Source organism: Cyprinodon tularosa, unplaced genomic scaffold (genome assembly GCF_016077235.1).
Source record: "Cyprinodon tularosa strain WSP-4 unplaced genomic scaffold, ASM1607723v1 ctg1005, whole genome shotgun sequence".
Lineage (NCBI taxonomy): Eukaryota > Metazoa > Chordata > Actinopteri > Cyprinodontiformes > Cyprinodontidae > Cyprinodon > Cyprinodon tularosa.
In genome coordinates this window covers 38,240-65,805 of record NW_024037789.1, presented here as the reverse complement: position 1 = coordinate 65,805, position 27,566 = coordinate 38,240, and the positions used below count along the sequence as shown (strand labels likewise).

Below are 27,566 nucleotides of genomic sequence, written 5' to 3'. Positions count from 1 at the left end.
CAGGAGAGTTAATGTACAGAAGGACAAAGAGTTTCATCAAGAACTGTACAGTATTTACACGTTTTTCTTTCCTTTTTTATGGAAAATCGGATTGTTTTCAAAATAACTCATAGTATGCACAGACATCAAAATGATAAAAATGAAATGACTATTTCCTCTTTAAATATTACTTATTTATACTCCTCCTTTCCACATGGGAAAGGGATAGTTCTTTTTCTTTGCACCTGCATGACTGATGATTGAACTGAAGCACAACAATGTTAAGTTTCAAATAAATGCAACCATTCTTTTTTCATTCTTTTTTTCCATTCTTTTTTTTTATTTTACACCCACTGTATTTGATACAATATTTCTGTCTGGACGTCTGTTCTTTTGTATAGAGGGGAAGACGATTTGGATATGTGGGTTATGATTGTATACTGATCCTGTGGAAAATAAAAAGCTAGTTAAAACGTCTGGGGCAGCAAACCAGCGCGTGTGAGAGTTTTTAAGTTAAAAACCTCATATAAATAATAAAAATGCGTTCATATATTACCACACGGCCAACTGGTGCTGCCCTTTCACGTAGCACATGACAACAAGAGAGCGTTCTTAACACTTTTCATGTTTCTATCCACGATCACGCTGCTCACGGCACGCTCTGCACGCAGATTAAAAAGCACTCTCGCCACCTTCCAGTCTTCTCAAAAGCCGAAAGCTGATGTTAGTCTTTTCAAAAAATAATTTATGTAAAAACTAAGCGGTGATAGTTTCTCTTTGAACTATTGTCTTTTATGACACACAGTTAACAAGACGTCAGTGACTCCTCCGTTGACTTGGTTTTTCGGCTCCTCCTCTTCTTCGTCCTCCTTGTTCATCCCCGTTTTTATCTCCTTTTTTTTTTTTTTTTAAACAAAGATCCGGAGCCTTCGATGCCCCACCTTTTAATCCAGTAGGGTCCGACTCTCACAAAGTAAGACATATCTTTAGTGATTGGTCAACAACAAGACAAAATAAAAACAGGCCAGTGTCCGAGGTCAGGTCAACACGCCTTCTTCTCCGTCAAGGGCCTTAAAAACTCCTTGCTCGGATCTGAACAGATTCTGAAGAGGGGCTGGGGGCTGTACAGTAGGATTCATCTGTTTTTTTATTTCTTTTTCAGATTCTCTTCTTATTCATTTATTTTTTTTTAAAGTCATACTTTAGCTCTCTGTGTATCTCCTTATGAGGCAAACTCAGGCTTTGGTGCTGAGTGTGAGCAGCTCTATGAAGGAGCCAAAGAGGGTGTCCAGCCAGCTCTGGTTGGCCATGCACTGCTGCACCACTTCCTCTTGGCCCGGGTCCTCAGCCGCCTGCTCAATGGTGTTGGTCTGTAGAAGTGAAATGGAAACAAAGACAACTCTGAGCAAAGCGGGGCAATGAGCCAAACTGCAAGTATTCACCAACTAGAGCTGCAAAAATCATAAAACGTGATCAAGTTTTAAAGAATAACTGACCTCTTTCTTGCACTGTAGGAAGGTGTGGTATTTATAGTGATGCAAGGAGTGGTAGAGACTGTATATCCGGTAGGTTTCAGATGATAGTTTAAGGTCCTGAAAAAGAGAAATTAGTTAGTTTTATTGTGAAATTATACATTCTTTTTTTTAAAAAAGCTTTTACTTTGACTAGGTCATTCTAATTCATGAATATTTTCAAACTAACCCATTTATCTAGTTATGGCTCTATAGTTAGGGCTGTTTTGCGGCAGAGAGGTGAACCCCAACCCAGTTTTAAGCACCCTCTACCATGTTTTTTTTTGTCAGAATTGTCCAAAATGTTGCTAAATCTTTCAATCTTCCATCTCTGAATAAAAAAACATCCCCACACCATGATACCGCTACCACCGTGTTTTACAGATGGGACGCTGGTTCTCTGCCCCACATAACTTTTTTGCAATCAGGTCAAACATTTGTTTTTATAATTTTATTTGAGGGTACCAGAGTGATAGGACTGAAAACCAATATAGACCTCTTGTCAGATTTGAATAAAAGCAATGTCTTTTGTTTACTTCATTAGTACATGCAAAATCTCCATGAAATACATTGCACTTACAGTATAAAGTAATGTTAGAGGAAAGATATGGCCAAATGTACAAAAGCTAGACTAAGGGAAATAAATAAATAGTCTTAAGTATTAGATATCTCTGCACCCACACAGAATTCCCACCAAGTTTTAAAATGTCCTTTTTTATTTTATGTCTTTCTTTTTTTACTGTGTTTTGCATGCATTATCATTATGAAAACCAAGCAAGGATGAAAAGACTCAATTTCTACAGGTATCAGTGCAAAATTAAGAAATAAAATAATTTGGATAGATCTGGTTGTGGTTGGGTTGAGTTACTAAGACAAAAAACCCTGCAAAATCCTTCTGACCCATAAGCCAGTCAGTCAGTAAAACATTGCTGATAAAGTGGTACTGCTTATCTAAAGAGCTGAGAACCAAAAACAACAAAAAAGGAAATAATCTTAATTTTAATGAGTGAATAAGTCAAGGTTATTTAAAAAGAATAGAAACAGAAACTTTTTTTTTTCTAAGAACTATTAAGTAATAAAAAAACAACAAATTTATTGTTTTTTAATATTTATCAATTACATTTATAGCCTGCAGTGCAGGCCACATGAAAGCAGCGATTTAGGAACCTCAGATCATACAGTTTGGAAATGGCTTTTATAAGGAAAAAAAACCAAAACAACTTGAATGAATTGAAACACTATGTAAGCTCCAGTTTCAAATTAACAGTTTACTCCAAATGATGCATTTTTAGAGCTGTAATAGAGCGCCACATACAGGCCAAACATAGTGTTGCGAGAATTAAGACAATTCCAGAGATAATGATAGTGACTGCTTGGGAGAACGCTGGATTTAATAGTAGTGAATTCTGTTTCAACATTTTTTATTTTGTTTTTTTAGACCTTTGATGTGTTTTTAAATAGGAGGAAATCTATTTAAGATGTTTTACACTTAAAGAAAGCTTTCCTACCTGTGGTTTAGGCAGGGTTTTCTTGACACGGTTGAGGGTCTTTCGGTTGTAAGCGTCACCAGCAAGCCGCACCCTCACCACTCTGGTGTCCAGAGAGTCTGCCATCATTTGGGGGTAAGCATGCAGAACATCCTGTCAAGAAAAAAAAAAAAAGGTTTTTAATTTAGAAATAGGTAAAAAGGTATAGCAAATGCTTTCAATATTATTGGTTTTCTATTTGAAAGGAAAATGTTGGTTACAAATACTGGAATATTGCATTTTGAAAGGATTTATCAGACTTTTTAGGTTTTTCAAGTTTTTAATCAGATTGATTTTCTTTTTATTTCTGTGAAAGTAGGCATTTCAAGCTAATTTTATAAACAACAGTCTGATGTGAACACATGCTCTTATTGTCCCCTCAACATTTTAGTGTCCATTTCTCTAAAACTCTGTATTTTCAAACATGAAAAAAAAAAAAAAATTTTTACCACATAATTTTTAAAGTGCCAATCCACTGCACCCTAATAGAATAACCAAGCAAAATTACAGGACAACATGATATATTTATACATTATCAGACATAAAATCGGTGCCAGTGTAATTTTTTTCATCTCACCTCCTTCAAAGGGACAGATATTCTTTATCTCAAGAACATTTATCATAATTCCAACATTTCCCAGTGTCCCTTCATTTTTAAAAGTAAAATATATTTAATAATATTTCTCCACATATTCAGTAGATGAAAATAAAAATCCTTATTGGTAGTATGATAATGAAACTTAATAGGGATAGTGATCTATTTAACTAAATTGTAACTCGGACTGGTGCAAAACATACAGAACTCTTTGAGAGAAATAAATGTAAAACAGCTGTTATTTTTAAAACTGGGTAAACAAAAGCTAAACTGTCATGACTGTACGAGTTTTGAGTGTCTTCCGACACACCCTGAAATGTTTTAATCACCTTATATAGACGCCCAATGCCACGAAGAATCAGAAGCTTATTAAAAACAATGTAAACAGAAATCTAAAAAGGAAATTAGTGGGGAGGAAAATCATGAAAATACAAGGAAAACTCTGACATTTTTATTTGACTAAACAACAATGGGAGAGATCTAGTCGAGGAAGTTCTATGTGTCTCTTTATCTGACTTCATATCATGAAGTAATAATATTTTATTTAAAAACACATAATTATTTTGTATCTGGTATAGGCACTACTTTGGATGAAATCAAAGAAAGTTCTCCATTAGAAAAAAATAATCTAAAAATTAGGTAAAAACCTTTTTCATACTTTGTTGATGATGTCATTCGTTTGTAAATCATTTATCAATTTGAGAGTTCAAAGCTAATGTTAATGAGCATTTCAGACAGAATGCAAAGAGCACACTTTTATGCTTTGAAACCTATTATTTTCAACTCTGCTTGCAGGCAGAGTAGTTTGCCAGAGTTTAGTATGTGTCAGTTATGTATTGAGTGAGCCTGTATGAGACTTGAAAGCACACCAGTTTCACTATGCACTTAGATTGAAATCTATGTAAAGACCTTGGTGGCACAAATAAAGTAGAGCTTATAACAATGGTTTGCAGTACATCAGAACCACTGAGTCAAAACGGTTGTCAACACAATCAGGAGAGTTTGGTTAAGCAGAACCTATTGAAAAATTAGGGGGATGTTCCTTTAGTTTGGAACAGATGGATTCAGAGACTCTTCTCTTGGCTAAAGAGAATAAAGACCAGACTTTTGCTCACTGTTCCAACATCCGCTCTTTAGATACAACTTAATTTGAAAAAAGATTCTTAAAGTTCTAGAGATTCTAGAGAAAGACTGGGGAGGCAGTGATGTTTTGATGCCATTTGCTAATATTGTTCTACTGTGTGTATTCTAGTCCAAAGCCAGCGCAGCCATCTGCCAGGAAATCTCACAGCCCAAATGCTTCCCTTTGTTGACAAGCTTTATGTAGACGCATATTTCATTTTCTAGCATGAGCTGGTACCGTCCCACACTTTAGGTTCAGATATCCGTCATATTGACTAAATATGTTAAGGCTAAATCAATACATCACCCTCTTTAAGATAGACCACTATAACTAATTTGAAATTCACAAGATTATTAAGCAGCTCATCCATTTTGTTTTGTAATACTTGCAGAAGAAAGCGTTTGGTTTTTTTTTAAATATAACTCCTGATGCTTGTAAGAGTTTGAACATGAAAAATTCATGCTGTTTTTTTTTTTGTGGGTTGATGTAAATCATTTTGTTAGATGGTCATATGATATCACATCATATCACCCACAGATAGGTTGACTGAATGGAACCCAAATTGAATCATGACAGACTTTGATAAGGCATCAAAGTAATAAAATCATTTATTGTTTTTTTAACAAACACATATAATGTATTGGGGCTGCACAGTGGTGCAGTGGGTGCCTTGCAGCAAGAAGGTTACGGCCTGGTTCTTTCTGCATGGAGTCTGCATATTCTCTCTGTGCATACATGGGTTCTCTCCGGGTACTCCGGCTTCTTTTCACAGTCCAAAAACATGACTTTTAGGTTAAATGGCTTCTCTAAATTCTCCTTAGGTGTTTGTCTGTGCGTGAATGGTTGTATGTCCTGTGTGTCTCTGTGTTGCCCTGCGATGGACTGGCGACCTGTCCAGGTACCCCGCCTCTCCTCAATTGACAGCTGGAGATAGGCACCAGCACCCTTCGCGACCCCAGCAGGGATAAGCGTGTCGAAAAATGGATGGATAATCAACAGAATCCTCAGATACCTGTGATCTCTTCTGGTCCTACGTTAGGCGTGACCAGCTGCAGGCAGAGCATTTGGCTTCGCTACTGTGGCCACATTATACAGATGCATACTCATGCATATAATATACCATAGACATTTGGTTCCAGATACACACTACTACTAAATACTAAGCAGCTACTGACACATGCAACAACATTGTGTAATCATCATAGGTTTTGCTTCTTATATACACAGATTAAGTTGCTGTCTATGGGATACTCTCTCTTCTGTGGATAGTGTGGTGTTTTTTTTTCTTTGCTGTTTTTTGTTGTCCGTTTATTTCCGTCTCATTTCATGCAAGTGTGGAAGCAGATTTCTAGTAGATCCTATATACATTCTTCGTTGTTTGCTTTGTTTTTTTTTCTTATTTTCCTTTCTCTCTCCCATCCCTTCCTCTCACTGTCCATCTCTTTCTCTCGCGTTAATTCTTATTCCCTATCCCTTTCTCACTTCAAATTTCGTCTCCAGGTCCGCTGCATACTATCTTATTCCCTAAAGGGTTTCTAATAAAGCTTCATACATAATTAGCAAGTGGAATCTAATGGCTACAACCTTAAAGGTCTACTTGTGAAACCAAATCAATTCCCAGAGCTATATTGGTAAAAAAAAAAAAAAAAAAAAGAAAAAAGAAAAAGACAAAAAAAAGAAAAAAAAGGTAACGTAAACATGGACATTTTTCTCAATATGCTGTAATTTCCGTAATAAATATACTTTTATTGGTCTGATGTAAAATTCTCTGTTTTACAATCACAGATTTAGTTTTTACATTTCCCCTAAAGCAGAATCTAGGTGAACAGAAACCTTTAAATACCGTTTATCACTCTCTGTGTATTAAATCTACATGATAATTTTAACATTTTGAAATTCATTATTTTTTTAAAATAAACTTTGCAATCATATTTTAAATTAAAAACATGTACCTGCAGATGTCTGCAACAGTGGTGTGTACAAATAGCATGGATCCAAATGAATGTGAATCAAATGAAAAGAAGAATTTAGCAGAAAAACCAAAACAAAAATGGGCCATTCCGCGTCACGTACGTAACCCATCAAAGATCAAAGCTTGTTAAAAGGAAAAAGCAAGTGAGAATCGATTACCTGGTGCTGAGAACTCATGCTGACTTTTCTCAGTAACCTTCTCTTCTGTTCACCCAGGATGCTGTCAATCTTCCTCATCGGGGGCAGGTACAGCTCATCTGTAAGCCAATCAAGGTTAGAGGAATTTTATTCGTCAGCAGTCATACGGCTTCTTTTTAATATCAAGGACCGAATGTAAAGCCGCCTGTTCCGTGCATTCCCACGACTTCTCTCCAGTCGTCACACCTTGTTTATCTAAGCTTGAAGAATTCATTAAAAGGCTGCTATGAATATGCACACTCAACTGTCAGCTAATCCTGTCCTGCTTTGATGTAACTTTGCTCAGCTGGCCCAGCAGCTGACACTTGGCAGCAGTGCTGGATATTCAACCTGACCATACTTTCTATTTTAAAAACAAAATTCTCTTGCTAATGTCTTTAAATAAATCGGAGTGTAAGGAATTTGAAATAGAAAAAATAAGTAATCAGATAGGAAAATCTGGTTAGGTTGGGCTGCTGAGGCAGGAGTTCTCACCGTCTGTGTCTTCCAGAGCTTGGATCATGTCTGGGTCCAAGGCTGTGCTCACCAGCATCTCCACGTAGCTCCTGAACATCTCCCTCATGGCACGATTGTTCACTCCTCCCTTAACTGGCACTAGAGGAGAGAATTAACAGTTTAAAGCAGCAAAATAGAAATAAATTGGGTAAAATACTAATGATTAAAATAATCTCTCACTTTCATTCTCACTCGCCGCCTCATCAGAGGAGTCAGAGTCAGAAGACGAGGGTACAGATGAGGGTACATTCAGCCACTTCTTTCTTTTCTTGGGTGGAGGTTCAGCTTTTACTTTGGTGGACTTTGACTTGGGTGGTCGCTCAGGTTTCTCCTTCTTCTCCAGGGTTTTCTTGTCCTCCTTTGCTCTAGCGCGGTCCACAGTTGCGGCGCGTTTTTCCACCTTCTCCTGTTGCTGCTGTATCCGCCTCTCCGTCTTCTCCTGCTGTGGATGTATCCGCTTCTCAGTTTTCTCCTGTTGAGGCAGCGTCCGCTTCTCTGCCTTCTCCTGTTGAGGAGGGGTCCGCTTCTCCGCTTTCTCCTGTTGAGGCGGGGTCCGCTTCTCCGCTCTCTCCTGTTGAGGCGGGGTCCGCTTCTCCAGCTTCTCTTGCTGCGGCTGTACCCGCTTCTCAGCCTTCTCCTGCTGCGTTTGTGCTCGCTTCTCCGCCTTTTCCTGCTGCATCTGTATCCGTTTCTCCGCCTTTTCCTGTTGCATCTGTACCCGCCTCTCTGCTTTTTCTTGCTGCGTCTGTACCCGTTTCACCCTCTCTCTCTCCTTCTCGGGCTCCTTCTCTTTCTCCTTGGCTTTGGACACAGCGGCAGCTACCTCCTTCTTGTCTTGTTGTTCTGCAGCTGTTGCCGGCTTTGATGTTTTCTCTTTTTGTTCACGATGGAAAGGTGGAGTCACTCGTTCATCTTTCTCTGCCGCTCTAGGTGGAGGTGGTGGTGGTGGTGCCTGTGGAGCAGGTGGGGATGCCATCCTTGGAAGAGACTGTCGCCTATTGAATGAAATAAAGTTTGGAGCTCAACTTCTTGCACAAAATAAATTGAAAATATAGAAAATGAATAGAAAATATACTGAGGATAATTTAGATCATACACTACTATCAAAACAATGAAAAGCTGATGATGGATAGCCTTCTTGATTTAACAGTACTTTACAGTTTGTATCAGTATGCAGAATCAATGCTGTCTATGATGAACTCTAGATTGCGTGATAAATCCTAAATCTTTTTGTATTTATGTAATGTATGCAGTGCAAAAGAGTGTGAAGTTACTCCATTTGTTTATAATATTAAATTATGTTTCTGCTGTAAATTATTTATCATTAATTATTAACATATCTGAAGCACAGTGTTCAGGATTTTGTTGCAAGTCACCACATTAATGTGTTAAATCAGTGCATTTATGCAAAATAATTTAATAAAAATTTATGTTTTGCTAAATATTCTCATATCACCCAGACAAATCAATGTTGCAAACTTTCATAAATTCTCCTAATCACATTAAATGGCAAAATAATAAAAAACAAATGTGTCAACAATGAATGGCCCCTGTCTTTAGAAGATCCCTGCACAAAGGCCAGGAATGTAACTGTTAAGGAAAGTTACCTGAGTCCTGGAGCAGCTCGCCGCCAAGGTCTCCGGGAGCAAACCCTCACGTAGTCCTTTTTGTTAAAGTTCTCAAGAAACTTCACATATATCCTCTGGTACCGTCTTTTTGCATCTCCAAAGTAGCCAAGATACTAAAAACAAAAAAATGTTTCCACAATGTGTAAAGGTAGCTAACAAAGAAGATAAACTTTTAGGATATTTTCTTGTTCTTATGTTTCAAAATGTTGGAACAGGTGTGGTTAGACCACTAGAAGCCTGGGAGTGAACTCACATTGCTTGTGGCGCAAAACTGCCTCTGCCCATCTTTGATCTCTGGACTGAACTTTTGTAGCAGGGCTTTCTGCACTCTCCAGATGGGCGGAGGCTCCCGGCCTGTCTGCAGAGCCAGCTGTGCACAAACACAGGACCCACAGTTGTTTGTTAGAGAAACAGAGACGCATATACAATCAAAGGCATACCAAAACAATTAGAAAAAATATAAATACCTTAAGAGTCCGAATATCCTCCACCCGCACCACAAATTCATCCCTTTCTCTAAAGATGCCCTCCCCTCCACTCTCACTCTCATCTTCCTCGCTTTCCCCAACAATGGCTGCATCTTCCTGCTTCTGGGCGAGGTGCAGAGATGTGATCTTAGGAGCAGGAGGCTCCTCAGGAGAGGCAGGAGACTCTGGGGACGGCACGGGAGACTCTTTTCGAGCTGAGGGTGGAGGAGGAGGAGGAGGAGAAGCCGGAGGTGGTGTGGCAGGCTGAGGAACGGTGGCTGGTTCAGGAGGGGAAGTTGGAGAAGGAGATCTAGGAGCAGCCGGGCTCAGGGGCTGGAATTCCTCCTGTTGCTCTTCTTGCGGAGGTTGCGGTGAAGGGAGAGAGAGGGGAGGAAGGGGGGAGTGAGACGGAGTAGAGGATGAGGCAGGAGATGGAGGGACAGATTGTTGTTCGGGAGTCGCTGGCTCTGGTTGAACCTCTGGAAGAGGAGCTAGAAAGGAAGAAGGAGATAAAAAAAATAAAAATGTTGGTGTCACAGTCCGTTCAGATGGTAATCAAGTAAAGTGGCTGCAGACTATGCGGTCTCTGGAAGATACTCCACCTCTCATCTGGGAGTTTTACTCACTTCTGTTAATGGTTGGAGGGTTTCTCATTTGTAAAGCTTAGCTCTGACATTTCCACTAAAAGGGTGGTCAGTTTTATACGAGCCGCAGACCCGTCTGTTTCTCCTGAGACTAGTCTGACTGAACTGTTTACCAGTGTGACCAGAGGTATTTGAGGAGGCTTTTCAAGGTGTGAACAGAGAAAAGAAGCTGAGGCCTAGTCGAGGTGTTAATTATGGTTTTTTTGTTTGTTTTTTAAATCAATTTTATTCCTACACTCCACCTCCTTCAATATGAACACTAGAAGGTACACAAAACCAAAACACACAAATACTTTGTCACCACTGGAGAAAGAATGACTGCCATAAGCATAGAAACTAACAATTGGCATCACAAACCCTCATTTGGAAAGACTGGACATGTGGCTGTGAAAAAATTAAGCATTTTAAAATTTAAAACTCTTATTTCTCAGCCATCAAGGTACAAAGACATTTACTGTAATTTCATAACAAAAAAAGAGCAATTATGGGGTTTTAACAGACACTGAAGGAATAAGAAAGACAATTTGGGTTTTATTTTAAAGCTCTCGGTAACAGGACTTTCAACCACATTTAAATTTCTACCCATCGTTGAAGCAAAGGTTACATAATTCGACCACATGATTTTTGTGGTATTTATTAGGAAAATAATAAGAATGGCAATAAAAAAAATGTAAAACATCCTTGCTGACTTTCTTAGAAAACTGCGAGACAGTGACCACATGACTCTGCAGTCAAATTCTCAGTACTGCTACTAAAGACACACTAATCCTGAAACTGGCTTATTAAGGACGCCAGCAGTATTAAGAAGTGAGATTTTATCACTAACCTGTGCAACATTATAATGTCAAATCTCTAAATATTTGTGGAGAAAATAATAAAAGTGAAATCCTCAAAAAAAAAAAAAATCCAAATTTAAAACAGTTATAGTATTGTGCGCTCAAAATTCCTAAGAATAAATTCCCAAACACATAAGTCCATATATTTAAATAAAAGAGAGAGGCTCTTCTAGCTATTATTTAGATAGCTGAATCCAATGAACATCTCATTAGCAGGAGCTCTGGATGACTGAATACTGATAAGAAAAGTCAGCTTTTAAATTTAGGTTAATTGGAGAGGAGATGCATTTAAAAGCTGTGCTGCAGTGGGAAAAGACGAGTTTAAATTTCACATTTCAGCAGACAGTGCACAATTCAAAGTGCTATACAGAAGAGAAAACGAAAAGTACACTGCAATGGCATAGGGAGCGACACAAATAATTTAACAGAATAAAAGTGAACAATTAAAATGATAATTTATATTTTTAAAAATGTTTAAATGATAACCCCAACCCTATCCCAGAACAAAAAAATAATAGCCCATACGAGTTTTATCTTCTTACTTTAAAAATTGCATTAATACTTTCACATTATATTCTAAGCTGCGCAGTATGTTGGCATCAACTTCAGTGAAACTGGGATGATATCGATGACTGATGTTAATTTTGGTGGCGGTTGTGTTTTCGCAGCTAGAGCAGGGTGGGGTCGGCCATGTGGTATTTGTTTGGATAAGTGACAGGGATGCAGCGCAAAACTTGTGGGATGTTAAACTAAAGCAGAGAGGCGATGTTACGGGTGTGGTTGCATTTTTTTTTCATGGTGCTGAATATCAGTAAACATCAGTCACAGGAGAAATTTTATTTTTATTTTTTTTTAGTTCTGGATAACCAGGAACCATTTAGATACCTTAAGTTGTTGTTTAAGAAGACATAAAATAAAACCTTAAAACATAAAAAGCCAAACATTAAAATGTAGCATTGATTTTTCCTTAATCTTAAGAAAACATTGACCATAAGAGAAAAATATCAAAACTAAATAAGGATGCAATGAGTTGCGGATTTCAGATATCAGGTTTTTGATATCTACATTTTTTGGCATCTTATATTAAAGTTTTCTGATCTGTAAATTATTATTTTTGGTGGATTCCCGTTTAACTTATAATATAAACACAAATACTGTATTTATGACATTCAAAGTAATTTATTCTACGTTAACAGTCATACCTTATTCATGCCAAGAGCCTGTTTATGCCTGTCATGATATGTGTAAGTGTTGTTGCTGTAAAACAGATGAGTAAGGATATTCTAAAGCAAAAAGACTACAGAGCATCCATTTTTCATTGCTTTAGAAAGCTACTACAAGCCATTAGTACGGTTAGCTTGGCTAGCAGCAAGCTAAGTGAGGTCCTAAACTTAATCAAAAGGCTCCCAACAATTTCATATTGATTAGGAGTTAAATGATCATATAATTTAACAAATTATTTAAAAAAAGAGCCTTTCCTCAGCCTTTGTGTTATCTGCCTCAAGTCCTGCTCTCTCTCTACCAATTAAAGCTTTTTTTCCCCCATTTTTCTTCTTTGTGAGAAAGACTGCTGTTATTTATCGTTCACTCTCAGAAAATGATTGGATTTCCAACAATAAAGGCCAATAATGCGAGACAAAAAAAAACAAAACATCTTGTGACTTTTATTGATTACAGCCACAAGCCAATTTATTGCTGCATCTCTAGAGCAAAGCTAAGCAAAGATATCCATCCATTTGTTCCATAAAAATAAGTAAACGGCTGCTTTTAGAAACAGGCCGACTACAACCAAACAGAAAAAAGCCCCTAAAAGCTCCACCTAAGGCAGGCGCATGGTTTGGTAATGGTGGCCATCTAGGTTAAAAACAGAAGAAAAAAAAACTGAACTTAGGTTTCAAGATCACTCAAACACAACCTTGCAAGTCTATAAAAGCAACTGCCAATCACAATGACCTTAGAAACTCACAGGAAAGACAGACCTGCAAATCATGTGGTCGATGACCATTTTGAGTAGCTGTCCCAGCAGCAGATTATGAATCTGAAAGCCTCTAACCATTATCAGAGAGTCACTGTTTCTGCTTCTGGTTTAGTTAGACAACCTAAAGCATTTGTAATAACATAAGAATAAACTATATATATATATATATATATATATATATATATATTTGAAAAAGTTAAACTCACCATCAAGTTTAGGAGCGCCCAGAGTTTCTAGCTGGGGTTCCATCTCCTCCGTTATATCTCTCTCTTCTTCTTCTGGTGTACTCCTTTCTTCTTCGTTCTCCTCATCTTTCTCCTCTTCCATGTCAGCTTCCTCTGGAGGAAGGATGTCGGGCTCCTCAGACTCCGGCTGAGAGTGTGTGGTTTGCACAGCTGGCTGTGGACTTAGCGCGGGAGGCTCCATTTCAGGGGTGAGAGGAGCCTGAATAGACTGAGTCTGGGGCTGAGGAGGTAGAGGGGCCTGGATGTTTGAGGTCAGCTGAGGAGTGTCATACAGAGCCGAAATGGCAGAGGAGATACTCTTCTGAAGATCCTGGTTCTTTCCGACCGAATCTTCCTCATCGGAGGAGAAAGATGGCAAAGTCTCCAAGTTTCTCTTCAGCTCATCTTCCAAGCGCTTGGGGCTGGGGCAGTTGCCAAGAGCCAGCCCCCCATTCCCCTCACTGTCTCCAAACGGAGGTGGTGGCGGTGGGGGAGGTGGTGCAGGAGAGAGAGGGCGCAGACCCCCTGCTTTACAGGGTGACGTTTCGCCGTTGTCATGTTCCATTCCTGGTGAGATGTCCAACCCCGGAGGCCTCTTCCCCGTCTTTAGGAAGTCCAAAAACGAAGCCACAAAGCCAGCTTTAGTCTCTGAATCCTTCTCATCTCCCTGGAAGAATCAAAAGAGAGAACATAGCTCAGCTGTAGGAGAAATCCTCACCACTATTAACCCGTGAACTTTATTTTACATCTACTTAAATGTAACTCAAGCATTCTGCGCTCATAGCAGGGCAATTTATCTTCTAGCCTTTACCCTTTCATCCAGTCCTTCTTCATCCACTCCTTCACTTATCATCTGGCTTTTCTGTTTGTTCTTGTCCTGGCTTCTAGTACTGTCAGTGCTGCAGGGGGGTCCAGGACTTAAACCGAGTGAGGGAGCGGAGCCAACCGAGCCGTCTGACAAAGCAGGATCGGTGCCAGACAAAGAGTCTGTCCTCAGCAAGGCGTCAGAGGAGGACAGAGTACCAACTGGCAACTTGATCTGCAGGAAAATAAAGAACAGTTATGAAGCTCATGATGATTTAAAAGTTTTATCAAAACAGGAATGTTGAGAAGCAGCAGTAGGAGAGCAGTAAAGGAGAAATACCAATCATCCGCAGGCACATTTTATATATTAACCTCCCCTCCCTCCTTCCACCATGCAGACATTACATTTAATACCTCCTGCTTCACACAATGCCAAAAGCACTGCACACATTTTCTGCAATAGTTTGAGGCAGAGGTTTACATACAGTGAACAATGATGTATTTGAACAGCTCTTGGCTTAACTTCTAGTGATAAAAAAAAAAACATTTGCTGCTTGTTTTGTTGTTGTCATGGTGTATTATTTTTTTATTCATAGAAATGTTCCTTTAATATGTTCAAAATTTTCATTAGATTTTTGAGGAACAACAAACTTGTTTTGTGCCATCAATAAGGCCCTTGGATCATCTTGGCTGTAAGTTTGACCCATTCCTCCAATCAGAAATTTGACAGCTGATTCAAGCTGCTTTCTTCCCATTTGCTACAGCTTTTAATTTTTTTTTTAGAATATTATTTTCCTTTCATTTTCAGAAACTGTTATCCAATTAATGGTTCATAAACTACAATCTAAAGCCAACCAACTTAAAGGAATAGTACACCCAAAACATGATTAGCCTTCATTTTCTACTCATCCCCATGCTGAACAACACTCTGGAGTACTTTTTTTGATATCTCAAATGCATCTGGAGATCTGGGAGACTTTTTGCTGTCTGCTGACATTCAAATAATGGAGGTCTACGGTGCCCGAGACAGAAAGGTCCATAAAAGTCCACAAAAAACGTGTCAATATTCCTCCATACTGCTCGTCCAATGTATTCCAAGTGTCCTGAGTGGGTAGCATCCAGAATTTACTCGAAACGAAGTCATTTAGAATGTTTTGAGAGCATAAACAGTAGTGTATAGGACTTCCTGAAAGCGCGCGCATGCAAGTTCACGACGCTACGGAAACCGCGGCAGACCAAACCGGATGAAAGTACGCATTCAGCTCGGCAAAGAACTCATGCTCTTCCTCAACACTGAAGTCCTAAGACATTTTTCTTTCGTTGTTTCTTTCTTTGCACAGGTAAACAGCACATTTCTTCTTCTACGCTTGCATTATCGGCAGAGCAGACGCTGGATGCGCACTTTCATCTGGTTTGGTCTGCCGGCTTCCGTAGCGTCGTGAACGTGCGGGCGCGCGCTTTCAGGAAATCCTATACACTAATGTTTATGCTCTAAAAACATTCTAAATCACTTCGTTTCGAGTAAATTATGGACGCTACCCACTCAGGACACTTGGAATACATTGGACGAGCAATATGGAGGAATATTGACACGTTTTTTGTGGACTTTTATGGACCTTTCTGCCTCGGGCACCATAGACCTCCATTATTTGAATGTCAGCAGACAGCAAGAAGCCTCCCAGATCTCCAGATGCATTTGAGATATCAAAAAAGTACTCCAGAGTGTTGTTCAGCATGGGGGTGAGTAGAAAATGAAGGCTAATCATGTTTTGGGTGTACTATTCCTTTAAATAACATGTCTGCTGATGAAAGCCAACATTTTTCCAAAAGCTGTTGGATTATGAGGCTTTGTTATAACTTGTTAATACAGGGTTTATACAGGAATGAGCAACTCTAATTTAATGCTTTGTAATGCTCTTTTAATGCTCTTAATAATAATTTTATTGCAACAAGTATCAATGACTCATATATACACAGCAAATTCCTTCTTCATCTTTACTGTCGGCAGCCTTCAATTCCTCGATTTCCAGCCACTTTTGTTGAAATTAGCATTTTCCCCCATTCTACAGCTTCTTCTCCGCCTTGAGCTTGTTTTCCGAGCATACGGCTTGACGATCAGCAGAAGCAGTTCCGCGCAAATATATTGCAGTTATTTTTTGCATATTTGCAAATATATACATCTTTTAAGAAATTGTTTTTATAACATTTTTTTAAATAAAGCATTTTAAATGCCAATGTAATCACATTTAATTAATTTTAATGCGAATTCAGGCCTTAATTAGAAAAATTATTATTTAATGACTTTTAATGATTTTTAATGACCCCCGGAAACCCTGTAATAGTTAAAATACGCTACTTAAATTTTATAGTGCTGTGGATATAGATTTAAGCACATATTGACCCTTTTCATTTCTGAACTAAGTTGTATTTAGGGCTGAAACAATCGATTATTTGAATAATCATCAACTAATTTAGTAATCAATTGTCAACTGGAGTATAGAAACAATGCCTTTAGCTGACAGAGCAACAGACTTAAACAGTAATTATATCAAAATTTAAAAAAAATATATATATATATAAATATTTTGCATTTAAGATTTAAAAAAACTTTTTCGTCTGTAAATATGCTCTATTCAGAACTCCTCAATTGGAAAAGTTTTAGTTTCACCTGCTTTAATTTCGGAAAAAAATTCTTCTTTAAAGGGACCTTTGGCTATCCGATAATTAATCGAAAAAAATAATTCACAGACCAATCAATTTGCAAAATAATACTTTGTTGTATTTTAAACCCACATAAATGAATCATTAAAAGCAACTCAGGAAACTAAAACTAATTACTAATTAATCTTAATTTACGCCCAGTTCATTAAATATCAAATCCATAACCAATGTTTGGGGCATGATCCTGATCACACCTGGGATTTATTTTGCTTCTATTGGACAGAGAACCACTGACCTTGAGAGGTGGGATGGGCTCGTGATGCTGCTGCGGCTGGTGATGGAGCTGCTGTGACTGCTGCTGCTGAAGGTGATGCGAGTGCATCTGATCCTGCTCCTTCCCGCTCATCTCCATGTACATATCCTCCCTCCTTCCTCCTCTACCTCGGCTTCCTCGCCCTCTGCCTCGACCTCGTCCCTCCACGCTGAACCCCCCTCCAACTGCTGAGCCGCCCATTTCACCCATCATGCCCCGCGGGGTGTAGGGCTCAGGCATAGGGCGGATACGTGGTCTACCCCTTGGCCTCGGAGGCCCCTCCCTCTTTGGCCTGGTAGGCTTTCGGCCTCTCTTCTTGGGTCCGTCTGGAGGAAGAATAGAGTGCGAACCCATAGAAGTGTAGCCAGAGGAGTGGTAAAAATCGATGTCGCCCATTAGAGGGCTCAGGGATCCTCCTCCTCCCTTTCTGCAGCTAGACACCAAATCTGGTAAAAGGTCAGGAAGCCTGCGGCTGTTCAGCCGGATGTCAGCAGGCTGGTCGGCTTTATCTTCATCATCCTCAAATTCATATTCTTGGGCATAACTTTTCTTAGGTAGTGTGTTGGGGTCCCTGCGCTCCTTCAGCAGGTGGAACGAACTGGATTTCAGGAGTTTTTTGGGACGAGATGAGCAGAAAATTGGAGACTGGAGGCCTCCTGAACCTGCACCCGAGCCGGTTCCTCCAGGACCAGAGGAAAGCTTAGCTCCGTTGTTGTTCGGACCGGCTGCATTAGAGCCCATACCCAAAGCTGGGGGCTGAGACTGGATCAGACCCAACTGTTCGGTGTTGACCGTGGAGGGAAGCTCATGCGTCTTAAGAGAGTCTAGATCCAGAGTCATGGTGTTGTTGTTGGCTTCTTCCAGACCATGACAGTACTGTTCATATGCCTGATCGCCACCATGGTGACCCATCATGTTGTAGCCTGGTCCACCACCTCCTGCTGCTCCTCCCGCACCCTGTCCAGCTTTCATCGAATCCATTCCTTCTTGCCCAGGATGGCTTTCGTTCATCTCCTCTTGTCCTGGACCGGCACCGCCACTACAGCTCGATTTATAGTCCTCCGCGCAAAACATGTCCTCCATTCCTGGGAAAAAGGAACGGTCCTCGTCTTGAAGCAGGGAATCCGGGAAGCAGATTGAGGTTAAAGGTACGAACCGGTTGCTCTGCTGGTTCTGCTCTGCTTTCTCTACTGGGCTGACTGTATCAAACTGGTGCGGATCCGAGCGTTGTTGGTCCATTTGGCTCTGCTGTGTGGCAAGCTGGCTTGGGAGTGGCTGCTGTGAGTCGGGCTGAGACTGGGGGTGGGCTGCGGCCGAGGGTTGGGGTATGTGGTGAGGGTGAGGCGGCTGCTGCTGAGGGTGGGGCTGGGTATGAGGGAGGTGGGGGTGGGTTTGCTGTTGTTGCTGCTGAGCATGATGCTGTGATAGATGATGCATGTGAGACGGCGTGGATAAACCGATGTCAGGCTCAGCCAGGAAGGAGTGGAGCTCAGGGGCCGAGTGATGGGGTTGCTGCGGCTGATGGTGGGGAGGGTGCTGCCTCTGAGGCTCCTGCTGCTGCCTGTGGCGCTCGCCGCCGCTCCTGCCCGCGCTGCCCGGTCCACCGCGTCTGTCCTCTGCGACACCAACATCACCGCTGGAGGTCTGAGAGAGAGAGCGCTCCAGCATGTCCAGGGAGGACACCACTGAGCTCTGTTTGACCTGGCTCTGGTCATGCTGATGGGGTCCGTGGTTGTAGTGGGCGGCTGCCACTTCCAAAGCTTGGGACTGCAGCTGAAGCTGGAGCTGGGTGGTTTGAGACTGGGACTGACCCGGATGTTTACTGGAGCCCAGTCTCCCACCGGCACCTTCCATCACAGCTTGTTGCTGGCTAATAGAGTGCTGCTGCTGTTGGCTATGGGAGTCCATTTTGTGGTGCTGTTGGTGCTGCGAGTGAGAATCGATTTTGTGGTGCTGCGGATGCTGATGGGAGTCCATTTTCTGGTGCTGCTGATGCTGAGGGTGGGGATCCATTTTCTGGTGCTGTTGGTGTTGGCGATGGGAGTCCATCTTGTGGTGCGGCTGATGAGGCTCAAGCTTGTTGCGGGTGGTGTGGGACAGAACCGACTGGAGCAGGTGTGGCGGCTGGCGGGATTGATCCGTTGGGGAGTCCATGAGGGACACGGCAGCTTGGGACTGAGGGTGCTGCTGCTGCAGCTCCGGCGTTTTACGAGGGTAAGGAATTTCCGCGCTTCCTTGGGGCTTCTTCTGGAGCTCCATTTGGTGAGGTGGCATCTGCGAATGTGACGACACATGTTGACTGTGTGAGGAGTGTTGGGCAGCGAGGGAGTGCTGGGAGTATGGGTCACCCCGGCCGTAGTGAACAACGGAGCCGAGGCCGTCGTGATGATGGAGGTGCGAGTGGACTTGCTCGGCACTTCCTCGTCCGTTGCCGTTTCTGCTGCTCCCCACGGATCTGTCACTCCTTTGTTGCTGCTGTTGTGTCTGATGGTGGTGTTGTTGCTGTTGATGCTGCTGTTGTTTCTTAAGTGACATCTCTAGCTGGTTGTCCAGCCCAGAAATGGACCCCCCAGAACCTGTATTCCCCACACCGGCAGTGGATGTTGCGCTGTGTGTACGTATAACGCTCTGGGGGTGGTACCTCTCCTCGGGGGTCTTGCTCATGTCATAACTCATGCCTTTGCCCGAGTCGCTTGTGGGGGGGTACCGACTGAGGCTGTGGTTGTGTTTGCTGAGACGTCTGCTGGGGCTGTGGTTGAGAGTGGTGATGAGCAGCCTGAGGAGCGGGGCTTGCTTGGGCTTGAAGGAGATGCTGAATCAAGAACTCATCGTCATCGTCCACTTCCTCTTGGGATCTCTGAGAGCCCACACCCATCATGGACGTGTCCGGTTTTGCCTTTGAGGAGTTGGAATGATACGACTGAGGTTGGGAGGTGGGACCTCTGGTATCAGGGTACGCCTGGGGGGACGCGAGAAAAGTGGGCGAGAGAACTGAGGGAATGTATTTATTTGACCCAGCACCTCCTGGAGACTGAGTGGGACATGTTGGCACGGGGGAATGCAAACCTGGCCGGATGATGGCGGAGTTACCGGATGGGGAGGGACTGGAGTCTGGAATATGATAGGAACCTCCCCCGCTTCCTCCTCCACCTCTCTCACTGGTCATGCTATTTCCTGCTGCTCCACCTGATCCGGAGTTCCCACTCCCTCCGCCGCTGCTGCTTCCTCCCCCAGACGCTCCACTACCTGATGACCCGCTTGACCTTAACAGGGCAGGTGAGTGACCTGGAGCTCCATAACCAAGGGATGGGCTCCCTGCTCCACCCAGAGAGGAGGGGAGTGACCCATAAGCAGAATCAGCTCCATATAGATCGGTGGAATACGAATGGCTCCGCCCACCTAAACTTCCATAACCTTTTCCACCTGTACCAGAGCTCAAGTCTTGGGCTTGGGGTGAGTTGAAGCCCCCATAGGACTGTGTCAGGTGGGAAGTAGGGGGCTGATTAGGAGAATATGACTGAGTCTGTTGTTGAGGTGGAGTCTGTCCGGTAAGCGCAGATGTGGGGGTCTTTACTGGGGGTACTGGGGAGCCGTAGCCAGACAGACAGGACTTGGGGAGAGATTGCGGAGCTGAAGTAGAGGTGGAAGGAGGCTGTTGCTGAGGGGTAGGGGGAGGCGGAGCCGGTTGAGGAGGTGGCTGCTGTCGGGACGGAGCAGCGCTGGAGCTGGAGGTGGGAATTGAGTTTGAAGGATGAGCACCTGATGTTGCAGAAGATGACGACGAGGAAGAGGAGGTCGAAGAAGCTGAGGGGGGCGTATGAGGTGTTCTTGATGATGACGCGGAACTGCCTGAAGAATAGCCACTACTGGAACTACTTTTTGTACCCTTTCCAGCTGATGAAGAGGACGAAGAGGAAGATGAGGAGTAGGGAGGCTGAATGATGGGTCGATATTGTTCAGTGCGAGAGGCGGGCTTATGGTCAGACGAGGGGCTCTGGTCGCCCAGCGGGCTACAGGGAAGGCCAGCGTGCCTGTGGTGAGTGGCGATCTGTTGGTAACCTGCTCCTCCACAGCTGAGATAGTGCTGGAGAGAGTGAGCAGCCGAGGACGAGAGCTGTGACTGAGCGGGCGTGGGCCGCTGGTAGTGCTTGATGACGCTGTCCTGTCGGGGCATGGCCCTTTCCTGAGCCGAGTTAGACTGCGATTGGGACTGAGGCTGAGGCTGGGCTGAGGAGAACACTGAGGGGTTATAAAGCTGAGAGGATTGATCTTGAAGCTGAGAGGACAATAGATTGAACTGGTGGGACTGCAGATGCCTGGCAGAAGACGCCTGGGCTGACGTGGCACCAGTGGGGTCCTGACTGCCTCTGTAGGCAGCAGCTGCAGCACCCTGGGAGGACAGGAGTCGATCAAAACCCAAGCTGGACTGGGATGGCGCTTTTATGTGTATAAGGGGGTCATGGGGGGAGAGCAGACCATTGGACGTGGGGCTAAATGTGGGCGTGTCCTGGAGGGAAAGGGAGGCTGTGGGGAAAGAGCGACTGGAGAAGGATGCTGGATGCTGATAGGCTGATAGGGCTGAAGAGGAAGGGAAGGATCCAGAGCCAGGAAGGGCTCCAGAGATGAATAGTTCAGGAGGAGCAGGCGTGTGCATCGCTGTTAGAAAGAGGAAGATATTACACAATTACTGAGAAATAAAACATTACTCAAGTTACAAAAACACATTTAAAGGTGGTTTCGAATACAATTTAAACCTTAAAGATTTTAAAAGAATGTTCCACCACACAAATAGACAGAATTATAATTTAGACAAACACTTCCGACATTTTTCTAATGTCATATTGACATTAGGTCTGCTTAAATGTCAACACAACAGGGAGGACATAACATGGCCCCACCTGTCTGCCAGGACGGTGTGCGGAACTGAGAGAGGAGGGAAGAGGCAGAGGGTGGAGGCTGGGGACCTCGGGACTCCAGAGCTGAGATCAGGTTCATGACCGAGGCGTCAGGAGCAGAGGGGCTGGCGTGGTGTAAGCCAGTGTCAAAAAGCCCAGAAAGACCTTAAAGGAGGAAAAAACAAAATATTAAACTTCTGATTGAAAATTTAAATATAAAAAAACATTTAAACACAGAGAGGTACAAAACATAGAAATAACAAGCTAAGAGATAAAGAATTGAAGGTTCTGTAAAGCATCACTGTGTAACATCTAGCCACTAGGGGCACTAAACCTGTAACTTGCAGGTATAGCATCCATGAAACCTACAGGCAACACCAAACTATCGCAAATTTAAATGCTTTCTGTTGTTTCTTGGGAATCAGATATTAGACAACTTTGGACCTGCAGAAATCATGGAGTTACTTGTAAGACGAGAACAGATTTACCCCTCAAACATCAGAGAACTAAAAAATGATGCCTGATCAGGTTAGGGTAACATCTGTGCTTTTGTCTTGATTACGCTCGTTACGTGAGCTGTTATGAAAAGTAGCCCGTCATAGAGCATCAATACAAGAAACCGTTGTAAATTAACCCAAGAAAATAACATAATGCATCTTACTTAAGCTAATAATTGTTTATTTATGTTCAACTCGCCAGCCTTTTGATGTAGGCGTTTTACCCACTTCCAATTAATGACAGGCTAAAGACTTGCTGGTTTTCTGTTTATCAGACCCTGATCCATTCCTTTTAATGAAGGGAACTTTTTGGACCAAACAGTGAAACATGTACATAATCAGGTGTCCCAACAGGACAATGATCCCAAACTTACTCTAAAAATTACATGTTCAAATGCAAATAATACAGATGTATGTAGTGGAGGGTAAAGAATATGTGAGAATTAAATAAATCTAAATTGCATTCAAAGCTTTTCTTTAAATCTCCTTTTGTTTCCTTTTAATCCATCAAAATGATATATTATATGATTATTTGAATAGTTAATAACAAAAACTGAAGTTAATTGTATATTTATGCCTTAATAAAAGAGTATGTAAACTTCTGAGCAGAATTGCACCTTCATATTCATGATATGTTGTAACATGATCAAGTCTCAGGTTTACAGTATTAGCTTTTGATCAATGTTGCCCAAAACCTGCAGAGAATCTGTAAAGCTGCATTAAAAACGAAGGCCGGTTTTGGCACTCTGCTTTTCAAATTCCATTGATCCCTAATTTGGACATTTGTCAGTGACAATAACCTGCCAGAACCTGCTCAGTCTGACACAATACCTCACTGCAGGAGGGCCCATTATGTTGGGGACATGGAAGATATGACATTTATCTTACCCAAACTCCGTCCAGCTGCTCCCCAAGCCCCGCCTTGGCCAGAGCTCCCTGGGTGGTGATTGGTGGCATAGCCCTGCAGAGGGTGTGGGGTGGAGTAGGCTTGTCTGTGAAGGAGCTCAGAGTCAGGGTGGGATGATCTGGAACTCCCATATACCAGACTGGGGAGGGAGAGGATATAGGGAAAGGGGGGGTGGAGGTGTCAATCAGTCTTCAGAGTATATTAACATAAATCTAATCAGTTCCCTAAATGTGACCCCTGAAAATGACAAGGAAGAGGCTAATTATTATGCACACCAAATCTCACAAGTGTATTTCTATTTTTCAATTAATATGTCATTTTTAATTTAAAATTAACTCAATTTGTTTTTTAAATTACAATTATTTTTTAATAGAAGCAAAAAGTATTAAAGTTAAGTCATTCTTAAAAGAATGACACAGTTACAACCATACCCAGTTTATTAATGACTATTACAGTAGTCATAAATCTGTCAAGCCCACATAAGGGAGGTGGGTGGGTGGGGGGTGCACTTAATTTCAAAATGATGGTTTATTTGCAATCAATAACATGCATTCACAAGGAAATGTCATTACATGCTTGCACTAAGGTCCTTTATCTGGTATTTGCAGCCGAATAATTTCGCCTTACAGAAGGCAGATGAAATGCGTGGCTGCTTCATCAAATGCATGCTAGCATTTGTGCTGCTTGGTAGCATCACTGGGGAGTAATGCAGAGGCTAGGCCCCGACTGTGAAAGGCCTGCGCTGCGTATGAATACAGCACATCACACCATGGTGCAAAGTGCAGCTAAATTAAAATGAAAATATTTAGCAGCTTAAACCGCAGAAGAACAATTAGCATGTCAGTAAATGCTAATTAGCAAAGCAATGCAGCCAACAACTGGGTTGTGCATGCCGACCCAAACGTAAGCTAAACTGCATGCAAAAATAATGGATCATGTATATTTGTTTACCAAAATCGGATTTCTTAAAACGCAAATGCTGATCCTTAGAGGTTAAACACACAAATGGATAATTGCTTAAAGGTTTCTAGCAGAAGGATCGGGTTTGCTTGGAAAGGCCTCAGCTATGCTTCCCTGCAAACACAGAGCACTAGCACGCAGGCTAACTAAAGCTAAAATTCAGAGCTTCCTCTCGCATTCTCTGCAGCTCCCATCCTCATATCTCATGCATTTACGTGAACTGATTCAAGTCGAATCAAAATACAAATTGCACCTTCGATGCATATGGGATTTTTTCGTCAGAGCTATAATATGCAAATGAGCACCGAATCCAACTGAAGCCCATCACTAATCATCTAAATCGCAAATGTATCCAAATGGGAATCAAAACAGTGTCTGCATCGGCCCCGTAAACATCACCTCACAAGACTGGTTTTTATTGTGTTTTACAATGCAATACGAGTTTAATTAATACGCTTCAGTTTATCTTGTTGATTGCTGTCGGGGAGGGAGGGGGTTGCTGCGTCTGCACTCCTCGCAGTTTCCCCATCAATCCCTATGAATTTGTCTGTGTTCAGGCCTGCAACACAGGGAACAATAATTCCAATGGACACTCAGACATCCCCCACCTCCATCCATCCCGCCTGGTCCTACCTAAAAGCCCATGTCTGTCAATCACATTCAATTCACCCCCCCTTTACTCCCCCAGCCTTTTCCTTTCTCCACCCCGCCCACCCCCACGACACACGTTTATCCATTCCTGTTTATAATAATATTACTATGCAAACTCTGTGGATGACAATGCATTACGCACGGTGGTATAAATGAGGCTCCTGGCTCCAATTTGTTTACACTGAAGAGGGGGGTCACATCATGCCCTGCACAAAGTAGCATGGATTTGATGCATGCACATTGTCTGGATCCCGATGCATTACCTTTTTGCCGTTCTGTCGTAACTCCATCCTGCTCCTGCGCCCAAATCACCAAATCCTGTTCCCGGGTAATTTCTATCCATTTATGAGCGGTACAATGCGTGAAAGCAACGAGAACAAAAATCCAGTCTTTCCACGTTCTCGCTTTCAAGCTATTTTCCCCGGTTTCATAAGCAAGTCCTCAGGAGTGGAAAACAGCATATTGAAAGAGAAATGGTGGGGAGGAGGAGAAAGCTGGATGAAAAAAGAGGGGGGTCTACGGGGTTACAATCCAACCACCTCCAAAAAAAGCCAGTCTTTCACCTTTTCCAGTGCCTTTATCATTTCCTCGGCCTGAAAGCAGTCATGGTCATGATGAAGATGCCGCGAATTTGCTCGCTGATGGGCGAATAGCTGTTTAAACATTTGACTTAAACGCGTCCTTTTTTCCACCGTCTCTCCTCCCCTTTCTTCAGGCTAGCTACGCTGATGCTAGCACTAGAAAAGATAGCAATCGACGGGGCCACGTTGGTAGCAATCATTCCCCCATGGACGAGCAAAAAGAAAATCCCCAATTTGAAAATCTCTTTTTTTTCCCTCCTGCCTCTCTCTTTGCATGCAAATGGTTCCCACCCCCCCTCCTCCGGAGCGGAACTGTGAGAAGCTAGCAGCAGATGCTAGCTGTCAGCAACGACGCATCAAAATAAAACAGGGCTGCTTTTATTTCGCCCCCAAATACACGCTCCTCTCTTTTCTCCAAAGGCCATCCGAGTAAAAAACCAAACAGGGTCGTTCGCACCTCGACCGGTGACGTAGGAGCACGAAAAAATGAATAAAAACCGAACGAGGAAGTGCAAAGAAACAGGCCGCGTTTTAATATTTTTTACTCATTTTCCTCCGGAGACGCCATTTTTGAAGGCGGATAGCCGCTGTCCGTCCTCCCTCTCCTCCTGTGTGTCTCAGTCGGTGTCTGCTGTGACCTCCATTCACCGGCTACCAGTCTGCCAACAAGCCCTGCTCGCTCTTCCACATTTTCATTCTTTGAAGAGAGAGGGGGAAAAAAACTATTAATCAACACCAAACACCGAGCAGCTCGCCCCGCGCGCTGCAGTTTGCTGAGACGCATTCGAGTACAAACAGATAAAACCCTCCTGATAACCAGATTTATTGAGCTGCAATATTTATGTTGAAAATTCATAATTTCACACACATCACACATATTTTCAAGCTAAATGCTGCCATTAGCTTGTATTTTAATGCCTATATAGTGCAGCCACTACAAGTCAATGAAGGATGATGATGATACTAAGAAAAAAATGTGAACAAATTTTTTTGAAATTGGTGAAAAATCTTTTTTTATTATAAAAATAAATAGTACATAAAAATACAAGGGATAAGACATTTTCTATCTATCTATCTATCTATCTATCTATCTATCTATCTATCTATCTATCTATCTATCTATCTATCTATCTATCTATCTATCTATCTGAAATCAGTGAATGATGACTTCAAGTCTCAGCAAAAATGAGAATCAGGTGTCTTTACTCCAGGTATGTAGATAATAAAACGTAAATGTAATAATAAAAAATAACGAAATAAAGAAATAAAAAGAATCAAAGGAAATGCAAATACTTTCACATATATAACACACATATAACAGTTTAAGTTATAGTAAGATTACTAGTTTTACGTATAACGATGTGCCTTGTGAATTTTTTCTTTTTCTGAGATGGGATGGGCTACCTGTATAACGAAAAAATAGTTGCATATATATATATATATATATATATATATATATATATATATATATATATATATATATATATATATATATATATATATATATATATATATATATATATATATATATATATATATATATATATATATATATATATATATATATATAAACATGTATACATATATATAAACAAATATATTAAAACATGTTTTAATTTAATGTTTTAAATTTCTCTTAGACTGTATCTGACCCAATTTGGCCTCCCACTGGGACTACTTGTTTCAGATCCCATTCAGGTGCTCTCCTTCTAACATGGCAACAGTTGTTCATGTGCCTCTGGTAAAGCTTATTATTTAGAGAACCTGCCTACCAGAAAATATGTACATAATTATTTAGGCCAGCAGATGGCACACTGAGCTTTCTAGTAATTATAGTGATGAAGGGATCCTTGAGCTCTGGCTCAGGAGCTAGATCTGGTTCACACCTACTTGAGGTATTTTTTTTTTTTCTGACAGCAATAAATAAAATAAATTGGAACATTTCTGAAAATGTAACTTAATTTAAGATCTTGATTTACATAACATAAAACATAATATTTAGGTTCTGAAAGATATTTTCAAGCCTTTCTTTCTTATTACAAAAATCTTTTGGTCACATCTAAGAAACTAACAAGACCTAAAAATACCTTAGTTATTTTTATAAAATTGAAACAAATTGCAG

At 41.7% G+C, this 27,566-nt stretch overlaps 1 protein-coding gene across 1 annotated transcript; it reads right to left on the bottom strand.

The window, feature by feature from the left end:
• Nucleotides 1–228: 228 nt before the first annotated feature.
• LOC119777573 (proline-rich protein 12-like) lies at nt 229–26,235 on the bottom strand. The gene is given in 16 exon segments (XM_038276495.1): nt 229–1,349; nt 1,476–1,571; nt 2,999–3,130; nt 6,865–6,962; nt 7,378–7,497; nt 7,579–8,393; nt 9,006–9,139; nt 9,280–9,396; nt 9,494–9,984; nt 13,158–13,842; nt 13,987–14,214; nt 16,936–19,654; nt 19,656–21,609; nt 21,852–22,013; nt 23,234–23,391; nt 25,127–26,235. Coding segments are annotated over 16 exon segments (8,124 nt in total). The 5' UTR covers nt 25,207–26,235; the 3' UTR covers nt 229–1,214.
• Between the last annotated feature and the right edge of the window lie 1,331 nt (nt 26,236–27,566).